Below are 12,839 nucleotides of genomic sequence, written 5' to 3'. Positions count from 1 at the left end.
CCTAGAAGCCACAAGGGTTATATTACTTTTAATGAGGCAGGAATGATTCTAATATAATTGAATTGGATTTGCTTAAACAAAATCTAAATATTCCATTATTTAAATAAAGCTGATCGAATAGTTGGTTTATTTCACCATTCTTTCATTTACAAAATTTTGAGAAAAAAAAAGATATTCTCGTATTTATTTAATTATTATAAAATATATATTTAATTAGTGATTTAATTTTTTAATTGGTTGGTTTAGTTTATTTTAGTTTATTTATTGTTTTTTAATTTAATTCGGCCATTTAATTTTGAAAAAAATAGTTTAATTTGGTCGGTTAATACCATGTCCATCCATATATGTCAAATTGTGAAATTTTTTAATTTTTATTTTTATTTTTAAAAAACATAATACTGACATGTATCATTGTTACGAAATCAATCATTACTTAACATGTGATAATTTATTTTTTAAAATAAATAAATAAATAAATTTTAAAAAATCGAAATTTTTAGGAACCCTAACCTTTCTCTTATTGAAATGAAAAGACAAATAACTTACTTGGGCTTTTAATATACTATTCAAGTTTTTTTACATGAACTTTTAAACTTGTGTCTTAATTAAGGGTGTTTGATGTTTGTTTGTGTGTTTATTAAGAGAATTAGAGATTGAAGAAAAAATAATAATTATTGTTAAATTTATAATTGGGTTTTGAATATAATTAACTTTAAAAATAATTTTTAGATTTAAAAAGTCAATATCAATATCAGTATAAAAATATAAATAGTAAACTTTGTAAAATTATAAAGAATAAAACATGTACAAAAATATAATAGACTATTTAAAAGTATAAACGATATATAAAAATATCTAGAGTTGACTCGCTAAAAATATAGATTAGTATATGAATAGACTGATGTAATGTGAATTGTTAGACTCGTCTATTTAACGGATTTACAAACCATTCAATATATATTTTTAGACTCAACTAATTAGTATATGAACATATTTGTCTAATGTGTATTGTTAGACTCCTCTAATTAAGGGATTGACAAATTCATTCAATATATATTGTTAGACTCAACTAATTAGTATATGGACATAATTGTCCAATATGTATTGTTAGATTTGTTTAATTAATACATGAACAAACTTGTGTAATAGATATTACTTACTTAATCATATAATGGATAAAATCGTCTAATAAGTATTATCATATTCGTCCAAAATATATATATATAAATATATATATATATATATATATATATATATATATATATATATATATATAAAAAAAAAACTTATTTAATATATATTATTAGACTAGTGTAATTATATGTATAAATAAATTCGTTTAATATTTGTTACAAATCTATCTAACATCGATTTATGAATTATTTTTCAATATTTTCTTCTTCCATATAACATTTTATTAAAAACATAAAAAAATTTAGTTGAAATAACTTCTTCTATTAATTATTTAGAACGGGAGGATCTTTCAATTGATAAAATTTCAAATATATTGAGATGATAAACATGAAAATATAAATTTAACTTGATATGTTTGATCTATAATGTATCTAACTTACTTTAAAATATATATATAATTTTATAAATGAAATATCAAATAAATTAATCAAGATATGATAATGACAATAATGATGATTTATGTAATAAAAAAAATTAGTATATTGAATTTTAGTTTTCAAAACAGCACTTGTGGTAACGTTGTAACTTTTTCATATCTGCTGTAAGTGACTTTTGTACAGTTCTTGTTCTATCACGAACTATTCTTAGATTTACAAAAAGAGATATATTAGTTTAATTACAACTGTTTATATATGCGTTAATGATTCCAAACAAACCCTTTTGCATGTATAAATTTCTGGAATTGTGATACATTAATTGAAATTGAATTATGAAAAATATTTACTTTGTTTATAAGATAATATATGTTTTATAATGAATCAATATTAAATTACACAATTGAAAATTATAATATATTTTAGAATTAATACGTATGAAAAATTCCTTCTTTTGGTAACTCTGTCATCTGCATGACCAATGTCGTCGTTCCTTCTTTTGGTCAGTCAAAACTGTCGTCAACGGCACCTATTGTCGCCAAAGATATTGTCAGCCACTATGGTGTTTTTCCTTCCGTGTGTGTGAGGTAAGCTCTGACACTGTGAAGCATCGCCAGCGACACCGTTGCTCGCACCTCCGTTGCTCGCACCTCCGTCGCTCGTCGTCGCAACGACTTGGACTGACGAGGTTGCTGGCGCCGTCAACGATGCTCTCCCGCGCAAGTCACCATCACGACTAAGCTAGGGTCGTCACTCCTCCTCACCGACCAAGAGCGTCGCCGCAGACCACCATCTTAGTCCTCTCTCACGCAGAACCAGGCATTGTGACGATCATCAAGCTCGGCCAGAGATACTGTCACCGTCCTTTGCGGCAGTTCAAACTTTTTGTTTTCCCCTTTTTTGCGAGACAGAGGAGTTCACCTACTTCTATTCAAAGCCGAAAATCACTATCAAAGATTGCTTTTCTTCTTTTTTCGGTGTTTTTCTATATTTTGGTTGGGTTTGAATGTGCAGGTGATTATATGAAGATGATGGAGATTTTTTAAGGTATGAGTGAAGGTGGTGATATTGGGTGATGAATATGAGTGTTATTGGGAGTTTGGGAGTGATAAATGAGGTTGATGAATCTGTTTGTAATGATGTTGCTGAGAGCAAGAATGAGTAGTTTTTTTTTGGCAAAGAAAATGAAAGAAGATGAAAAGATGGAGGAATCAAGACAACGGTGCATGAAGGGTGAGTTACTTTCCATATCAACATCTAATTCACTAATACATCAGCATAAATACACTTACAAAATAACATGTTAACATTGTCTTCTGCCATATCATCAGTCCTTTAACTCCGTTTGTTTCTATTTTAGGGACTTCGTTGATACAAAATTTACGAAATGAGGACGCATTTGACACTCTTTTCAAATGTTGAACTTTATTGACACACTTGAGCAAAACTAGGGACAAAATAAGCAATGAAGTCTATTCTTTTTACATCACAACAAATAGAGATTCATAGTTAGAGGGTGAGTGTTTCTTCCTACACTGCCTCACTTTTTTTTCTTGCACCTCCCCTATTTTCTGAAAATTCTAAAACTATCATTTGTATTTCAAAAAATCTTACACTTCAGTTCTTTTCTTTAATGAATTTCAAAATACATTGAATAATTTTTCAAATCTTTAACGAATTTCAAAAATTTGTTAAAATTTTTGAAAGATTCTTCAACAGATTTTAAAATTCGTTAAAAAATTTTTTTAACAAATTTTAAAATTTGTTGAAGGATATTTTTCTTTAATAAATTTTGAAATTTATTGAAGAATTTTTCAAAAATTTCAACGGATTTGAAATTCTTGGAAAAAAGTTATTTTTGGAATGTGGAAATGAAAGGAGAAATATGGGATGGTGTAAAGAGAAGTGTTTTGGTGAATATGTTAAAGGGGTGGACATGTATAATCTTAGAATTGATAATTATCACTGACATATGTGGTTGATTTTGAAATTTGTAAGTAGTATTGAGGATTAAACTATGTTCCATTCCAGACATGACAAAAAAAAAGAGTGAAAATTGATAAGAACAATATACAGTAGAAAAAGTTGAGAAATTATGTGTAGAAATTATCTACGATGGATCATTCTGTAAATCGATTTTCACATTTCGCTTCAAATTGATGGAAACAATGCTCTTAACACATGTTTTTCATAGCTCACGCACAAAAAATCGGTTGAAGCGAATAGAACATTAATGTTATTAATTTAGTGGTGGGTCAATGAAATACTTAGTAGTATAGTTTTATTTTTCGAGTATCTCGATAAGAAGATTAAGGATTAATAAGTATTTTTTTTTTATAATAACAAATTATTTCTATTGCAATAAATTAATTTTTTAAAGGGTAAGAACTCAAATGCCATGTAAACCTTCTTGAACGGGTTTCTTTTATAAACCAATGTTAAACTTGAGCAACTGACATTGGGTTACTTTAACCTTAGAAAAATGTCAAATACGAAAATCATGGTTGAGTAGTGAAAACACATGTCCTTTCTTTTACATAATTATTCTAGTTTAAAAGATATTTATTTGAAGAATAAAAGGATAAAATAATTATTTTAATTTAAAATAGTTAAATTTAAATAAATGATCACTTAAAGGATAAAAGTGTTAAAAATTTGTGTACAGCAAAAGAAAAAGAAATCTCCTTTAATAATGTCATGGATAACTTATTTATTCGAAGTAATATTCTTTTCTACACTATTTCAACGTTAAATTATATTTGAAAAATATAAGTTTAGAAAGGTTAAAAATGTTTGGGGTTTAAAATGTTGCAAAAGTCCAATCCAAGTCACGTTCTTTAAAATTCACGAGTCTTGATGTTTTTCCAATTAGTGCATTGGAATGAGCAAATCCAAGTCTGGTGCCCTCAAATAGGTATTCAAACACACTAAAACATTCACTGGGTGAATTAGGTTGACTCATATTTTTTTGGATGGACATGGCTACGGCAACCGGATATCAATCAGGTAACACAACAAAATAACGAAATATGGAGAAATAAGAAAACTTAAAACCTGAAGAAATAAAAAAGAAATTCCCAGTGACTGAAAAGGGGTCACAAAAGCTGTTGGAGGGGTGCTAGGTTTGAATTTTAATACTAGTTGAAGACTTGAGTTGAAGTGCAATTGCCATGGGGTTACGAGATTGGAACCATGCTGCTTGTACTGTTTCATTTTCTTGGGTCAATTCAAACACAACAGAGATAAGGGATTGCAATTACCTACCACTGTCGTATAGTTATAGTATCTTGCTGTGGGGCGTTTTGGTCAGTTTGGTTTCGACGAGTTCGATATTCGAGAACTCGAGGAGTACGAGGGCAATAAGTTCGTGCACGTACTAATCTCGTCCTACACCCATTACACCTTTAGGATTGACCAGAATGTAAACTTTTCAAATTGACCAGATTAAAATTAGTAACTTTTTGGATTGGTGCAGAATAAAACGATCGAAGTACAAATGAATAAATATGGAACCGAACTCATCTTAAATGACTTGTTAAAACAGAACAAATGAATAAATATGTCAAGGCTGATCCATTTTTACTCACCACCTTAAAAAATCAACACTTCTGCATTCAACTTTATTTTTTGTTAATGTATCAAGCAAATAATAATCGATTTCAACAAAAACCAGGCTTAGCTAATCAAATGAGTAATGACATAAATAGATGAAAGGTTTCAGTTGTATGCATGACAAAACATGCCAATAAATTAACTCGGACTATATTAAACCAGGGGGAAAATTAGGTTTATGATACAGCATCAACTATATCTAGAAACAACTTTTATCAAGAACAATGAAACAAGTCACTATACATAGTTTAAACGAGGCCAGGTGCGGTGAGAATAAAAATACATAACTCCTGCCTTCCTGTGAAAATGCTAATACAGATAGCCTCTACTTTACCATGATCTTCAAGTCAACTTGAATTCGCTAACAAACCAATGATGATTTAGTTTCTTAGTTAAGATTCCATGTACTGAGATGGTGGAGGGCTTGTTTTGGTCTTCTCAGGACCTGCAAAATGGTTTAACATCAAACATTTCGTATGTGTGCAGTGATCAGAAAATGAGGCAGTAGAGAGAAATTGATAATAAGCCAGATCCAAATTCAACAGGTTTTGCTGAGAATGAAAGACGATCATGACAACTACTAGGTGAATTAGCACTTCGAACAAGATGAAGTTCCCAATATTATATATTAAAGCAATTTGAGGAATTATGAGGACATACCAATGATCCCACGGATCTCCACTTCTCTCCATTCTTGAACAAGGGCACAGCAGCAACACATCAAATGAGAGAGGAAATCATCGATAAAGCCCCCCTGGCATAGAAAGTAGCTGTGGGTAAAAAATATTCGAAGAAACCAACAAATTTATGCATCATACTAATTCCAGTGCTCAAATCTTAACAAATACATCTATATTTTTAACTCGGCTTGAAAATTGGATGAACAGAACCTACTTTGAATAATAAGAGTTGGTACAAATTGAATAAACATGGATTAATAATACCGAGTGCTATGACCATGCTTAAAAAAACAGATGGGCACTATGGAACATATCCAGTGCAATAAGAATACATTTACAATTAATATTAATGCCAAAGAAAGCATCACATGCAATGTGTATCTTAAAAGCTTATGATATCCAAAAATCCCAAACACTGGTTGCACCAAAAAAGAGGGAATGAGATGTCATATTTATTCAGAGAAGGAAGGAAGCATTACTGTGATGTTCAACATCTTCCGAAGCTTCCTCCTTACGCAGCAAGTATAGCAACAACAAGACAAAATTAATGAATATGCCATCAAGTCATTACACGCTTCTGCAGAGGCTGAAAAAAAGAAGAAGCTGAAATCATAGTAGCAAAGCCTCAATAATGCTCAAAGTATTTCAAACCAACCATATTGAAGGTAAGAATAACAAGCAAAGAGAAAGTTTTGCAACTGAGAACCCTTAGCATTAACTTTTAACCGATGGAAAAGTTCTCAATTACATAAAAGCATGTCTTTATTATATGTCAAATTAGATGAATATAGGATTATGTGGCACACGATGCCACTGATAATACTAAAAAGGCTGTCTCTTAAAACATTGTTTTAACTTTAAATTTATTAAAATTAAGGCCTTTCCAGATAGTGGGTCTGCATGGGCCTGGGTGGTCTGAATCTTTATCACCGTCAGTCTCCACAACAAAAGAAATTGCACACAAGACTTCAGCTATGAAAGGCCCATAAGAAAGATTCATCATCTCTTTAATAGTAACATTATATCATAGCTAACTTACATATGGGCCTGTTTCTTGCAACAGAAGCAATCTTTGAAAATGTTCCACAAGGATAGAAGAATGTCTTCATACCTGCAGTGCAAATGTTATACTTGTTATTAGGAATTGAAAGTATACAGGTATTGGATGCTCTCTTGCGCTAACTTATTTTTATGTATAGTATTTCCATGTTTGTTTGTTTTTTTCATTCAAAGGACCGATGTCCAGTTCTTACTATCATTTCTATTCAATCAAAACATAAGAGATTTTCAAACCTCTATGAGGCTATCCCTTGACAAACCATTGACCTCTAAAACTTTCTTAATGGTTACTCTAACTAGAGATAGTGTAACCTCTATCTAATCTATTCTCCTAATTGATGCTCCTTCAAGACACACCAACATAAGTCCAAACAACCAAAGAGAAGCTTCTACCATTTTTTCTTGAGTAGGTATGACCCCAAAGTGTCCATCTATTTCATTCATTCTAAGTCCTATCTTGTCTAGTATGGGCACTGATTAAACCCAAATTTTCTTCTATGCTACATCGAGCCTATTCTGTTGTTAGACTTTTACCACCCAATACTCAATTGTATAAAACACTAACATGCTTATAACTATACCGTAATTTTTGCCTTAAGCTTCAGTCTTATATATCCTATTTTCTAATTCTCATGCAGCTGTCTATTTCATCCAATTAGTGTTGAGCAGCATATCATGCAAAACCACATTCCTATTAGTGTAACTTGAGGGAATTAAAATTTTGTGAAAGAGAAAGAATGTCAAAGTTAAATTAAACAAGTATTTCAACTGAGTAGATCCCAAACAAAGGAAGGGGGACCACCGAATCATTTTACCTCAATAGAGACATGCTGAACGTACAATAGTTTAAAAAGTTTGAAAAATAAACCTCAATTTGATGGCAAAAGGAACAAGAATTTGTGGCTGGGATTTTGTAGCATCATGCATGATAAAGGGTTACAGACTAATAAACTAGTGGCGCTAACATATTGGAAATGAACACGAAAAGGCATTACCATTCGTTGATAAGGCTACAAAAACAGTGAACAGTAATATGCAGGTAATAAACCTCAGATGAGTAAATGGTAAACAGAACCTAAAAAAATCAAGCAAGAGGGAACATACAGAGTGAAGGCTCAGAACAACAAGCAAGTAAATCAGTGTGCCAATCTTCATCCTGATATGAACGCCCAGCTGATACTAGATCCTTTTGCGCAACTGAATATCTGTTTGGCATCAATATGAGTTAGTAATAAAAAAGGTAAAGACATCCAAATTATTAAAAATAGCTATCGTTGACAGCATGTGACTGGAATAAAGGGATGGAATGGACAAAGCAGAAACTTTTAGAGTAGTCAAAACTAAATTGACTTCCTAGATAACAAAGGGGTAAGGTTCAAAATTTACATAAATATTGTGACTTTCGGTTAACTAGCTATCCTGAGTGAACCTACAAAAACATTGAAGTCGAGGAAGAGAGAAATGAATAACCTTGATTGTGAATGCTTATCAACTTTTGCATGGTGTTTTTCATCAGATGAATGCTCGTTGTCACTGTGGTCTTTAGAATAATTGTATTCCTCTTTCTTGTGATTTTTCTCTGGTGAACACTTCTCTGGAACAGAATAAGCTGCGACTTCTGTGACATCTAGTAAACGTTGAATAACTTGACACTGATTCATATCCAAATTTGCTTGCGACCGCTGTAGCTCTAATTTAAGCTTTTCATTTTCTTTTTTAAGCGCTTCAGTGAAAGAACAGTTGGGATAAGAACAGGATAGTGTTTTTTTCAACACAGCAGTGTCATCGATGTCAGGCTCTGGTTTAAAAATAACTGTTTGTGCCTTTTGGTCATCATCATCCAATGTGTATTCACGTTGATCCATCTCAATAACTTCAAGTCTCTCCTGAATATTCCAGAGAATGAGAGAAGTAACAGATTGTTAACCATATTTTCAGACCAAATTTACAATAGCATATGCTATCATTACATTGACAGAGCAGTTCACAATCCTCATAAATATTGAGATTCGCAAAATCCATAAATAAAATGTTTTCACAACAGCCACTCATGCATACACATACATATATACATACACACTCACAAACTGGGAAGAGAAACAGGGATTTGATTAATTGGTTGATGCTTTACAACTTGGGCTAGTGCCTTATTTTATAGTGGTGCTGGTGCTGATTGAAAACTAAGGTAAAAGCAAAAGTAATGCTTGACTCGATTCACAGGATCACAATAAAGCAGGAACCAGACTATGAGTTGAACCATAATTTACAATAAATGCTTTGTTATCCTCGTACAAAATAGTAAGACACAACATCAGGGGACATAATTGTGTGGATACATGTAATGAAGAAACAGGGCCCTTTTCTGTATAAGAATGTCTTAAAGTGTGAATCTTGATATGACTTTCAACAAGAGAATTTAAGTAAATGTTAATTTAGGAGTGATCAACAATAAAAAGACCATTCACAGCTAGAGATAGCATATAATCGAACACAGCAAAAATAGCAGATACCCTGACTCTAGCATTGTCCACAAGAGTAATGAGAGGAACAAGACGCAGGTATCTATCAATTTCATTCTGAGCCTTCCTGAACTGATAAACAATGTTCCAGCCCATAGCCAGCAAATAGAGGTAGCTACGGTCCTGACAACTATTGACCAATATATAAGATCTTCTGAGGGCATCTTCCAACTGCTCCAGAGGCTCCCTAGTTTCTGGGTACCTCTTCAGCTCCGAGATCTTGAGCTGCTCCAGCAAATTCCCAATCAACTTCAGATGTTGTGCAAACTGCCTGCAGTTCTTCTTATGCATACGAGCAGTGCTTGCAGCTCTCACAATCATCCCAATCAGCTTCACAGCATCTACGCCAGTCAACTGTGCCACATTCGCAAGTTCCCCCATTTGATCCCATGACGCCATGCTCTCTGCAAGTCAACCTAAAATCCAGTCACATCAGCTCCGAACACCCATTCCAAAATGCAAATCAATCCTTAATTTCATCATGAAAATCGGAATAAATTCTTAAAAATAATATAAAAAAATGGAACAAGTTATATCAGTGATTATTAAAAAATTAGTATAAATATTCATTATTAAAAAAAAAACATGCACAAAAATTATTTATTCCTTGTAAGAGAATATACCTTTAACTAATAATAAAATTAGTTGTTCCACTCAACCAGTCCTACAGCAAAAGGCGAAGGCGAAGCGAAACAGAAAATGATCAATAACAAAATGTTTCAGACCGGATCAAGCATTCCGCAGAAATGTTCCTCAGAAATAGCATTGCCTGTGAGATCTCGACTATTCGGAGACAACCAACTGGAAAAAAATGGCAAATACAATTAACACATTCAGAAAAACAAATATACAAAAAAATCTTGACGCTGAAGAAACACGAGATATGATCACTACATTAGAGCGTAAAGCATGTAATTAAAATAGTAAACACATCCAAATCCAGTTCAATCAATTTATGTATTGATTAACACTTAAAAGAAGGGAGAAATAAAGTAACAGAGCTGAGAACCGTATTAGAATGCATTATTACACATTTTCATTTCACGGAATGCATCAACCAGAGGCAATGCAGCGACTGGTTACTGTTTTCGTTAACATTGACAGGTGAAGAGCGTTACTTACACGAAAGAGAAGAGAGGAAAAAGGAACATAGAATTCAGGTGATGACAGGCATTGCTTTGGCAAAGGAACGTTCACCCTTCTGAATCACTCTTTGTCTCTCTCTTGCTCTTATCGCTCACAGTTTCGGTTCGGTGCTGTTTTGTGCAGTGTGAAGCTTGGCCGCATGTGATGCCACCCGCACACGACCAAAGTGCCCTCCGTCTGAACCTGTTATTACGACAATGCCATTCTCGGTTTCACGGACCACGAAACTGTAACGGCGTCACAGAACAGGCTGACCTTTCCAGTAAGAGTAGAGAAAGTAAGAGTTATTTAATGGCGTGCCAGCTGGCACCGTTAAGTAGTTGAAGCAATGTGCATGAACAGTTGCAGTAAGAGTTTGCCAACAAATGAAACCCACTTACCAAAGTTTAATAGGACCTAGCTTAGGTAGGGATACAAAATTTAAGTAATATAAATTATGTTAAAAGATTCTAGAATCCTACTATAAGTATGGTAATATATCTTTTAGACTTGATTACAAGGTAATTTTGTTTTATCTTTTGATTTTATAATTTGAGTGTTTAATAAAAAAATTAAGATTTTATATTTTTTATTAAGTATATATTATTAAATTTATTTATTAACATGTAAATATTATTTATTTCTTTCACTCATTAACACACTTTTCATACTATTGCTTGTAACTATCACTTATGGTCATGGTCCCCACTATAATATAGGGGACAATTAGGATTTTTAGTATTTTATATGTTTTAGGTAAGAAATAAAAGTTATTTTTCTTAACTGTGTTTAATCTTCTTTTAAAGAGAATAAAAAGTTTTAATTTCACTTTTTTGAAGAAGAAAAAAATGTCTTGATGGATGTTGAAAGATTTATGGTTGGTTGGTTAGATTGGAAGTTGGGAGGTTGAAAAGGAAAAGAGAAAAAGAAAAAGAGAAAAAGGTTAATAACGTGATTTAAGGATAAATAAGGAGATTAATTGTTTAAAGAAAAGGCAATTAAGAATGGGAAGAAGGATATTCTGGTTTCTTCAACATTCCATGAAAACTGAACCCAAAATTTCATTGATATTAAATGATAGAAGTGCAAGATAAAAGAGGATGACACAGAAACCATGTAGTGAGGTGCACGTGGTCTCCACTCCTTTATGTCTCGCTGTTCCCAACTTCATGCTTCTAAACTGTAACCAATTACAGATGCTGCCATACTGCTTTTATATAACCTATAAATATTAATAACTCAAATTTAATTTTTTAACTGTTAAGACATCCTCATTAATTATTTATTTATTATAATTTTACTTTTCATAAATCACTATTATTATCTATTATGTTTCGACCTTACCCCACCATGCTAACCATGCTCTGGTATGTTCCATGGATATACATAGATCTTTCGTGCTCATAACATATAGTTTTATCCTTTGGATGTCATGGTTGACGTTGTTAAGTGGGTTATCAGAATGAAAATTGCTTCTACTACCAATGTTACTAAATGAAAAAAAAATTGTTACTAATCAATTATCCTTTAATAAGAAAAAAAGTATAACTAACTAATGGTAATTTGAAATATAATAAGAGTTGAGTCTATTGAGAAGGAGATTGATTTTGAAGATAAACCAATGAGAGGTTTAGTGGACGGACATAATATCAAATGAGATATAAATCCAACTACATAAGATATTATATTACTCTCTGTTCAAAATCTTTAAGACGATAAGTTAATGAGTCTTTTAACTTTATATATTGTTCAATTTTTTAATTTATATCTAGTTGAGATTTAGATTCACATTTAAATTCCTAATAACAAGATAATAATAATATTCAATAAAACTATATGTAAACTTGTATTTTTTTTTTTCATATGATATTTGAAAGTTATACCCAACTTAGAAGACATGAATTCAATAAATTTTAATATAAACTTTTGATTTTATACTTCAATTTATTTTATTTTTCATAATATTTTTAAACCCTTAATAAAAGAGTTGATACTTAAGTTGAGAAACATGAATCTATATGACACTTTTTTTCAACTCAAATTCTTAAGGAATTAGGTATATAGTCTTTTTCTTAATACAACACACATTTCATTAATATTTATTTAATTTATTTAATCTGAAACTCGTAACTTCATACCTAAATTACCATTAACATACTATAATTTAAAAGTCTATTAAAAAACTATAGTAAAAGCATGTTTCAAGACTTCATATTCACAATAAAAACATTTTTTTTATTCTCTCTTAACCAAAACCAAGTCTCACATGATATGTA

The 12,839-nt window shown here is 31.5% G+C and overlaps 1 protein-coding gene across 3 annotated transcripts; it reads right to left on the bottom strand.

The window, feature by feature from the left end:
* Positions 1–5,314: 5,314 nt before the first annotated feature.
* LOC108321302 (protein MID1-COMPLEMENTING ACTIVITY 1) lies at positions 5,315–10,818 on the bottom strand. 3 transcript variants are annotated; one of them, XM_017553016.2, is made up of 9 exons: positions 10,561–10,818; positions 10,062–10,239; positions 9,430–9,854; positions 8,390–8,805; positions 8,024–8,124; positions 6,900–6,971; positions 6,340–6,446; positions 5,841–5,934; positions 5,315–5,625 (listed from the first exon to the last, which is right to left on the bottom strand). In XM_017553016.2, the coding sequence occupies exons 3-9, from the start codon at positions 9,835–9,837 to the stop codon at positions 5,573–5,575; spliced, it is 1,251 nt and encodes a 416-aa protein (XP_017408505.1). In that variant the 5' UTR covers positions 9,838–9,854; positions 10,062–10,239; positions 10,561–10,818; the 3' UTR covers positions 5,315–5,572. The 3 variants fall into 3 exon arrangements, with proteins under 3 accessions (XP_017408505.1, XP_017408506.1, XP_017408507.1); XM_017553017.2 differs by having other exon boundaries at positions 9,430–9,842; XM_017553018.2 differs by lacking the exon at positions 10,561–10,818 and adding an exon at positions 10,469–10,544.
* Positions 10,819–12,839: the final 2,021 nt, after the last annotated feature.

This window comes from Vigna angularis, chromosome 10 (assembly GCF_016808095.1).
Source record: "Vigna angularis cultivar LongXiaoDou No.4 chromosome 10, ASM1680809v1, whole genome shotgun sequence".
Lineage (NCBI taxonomy): Eukaryota > Viridiplantae > Streptophyta > Magnoliopsida > Fabales > Fabaceae > Vigna > Vigna angularis.
The sequence above is the reverse complement of the archived record's forward strand: the minus strand, read 5'-3'. Positions and strand labels throughout refer to the sequence as shown.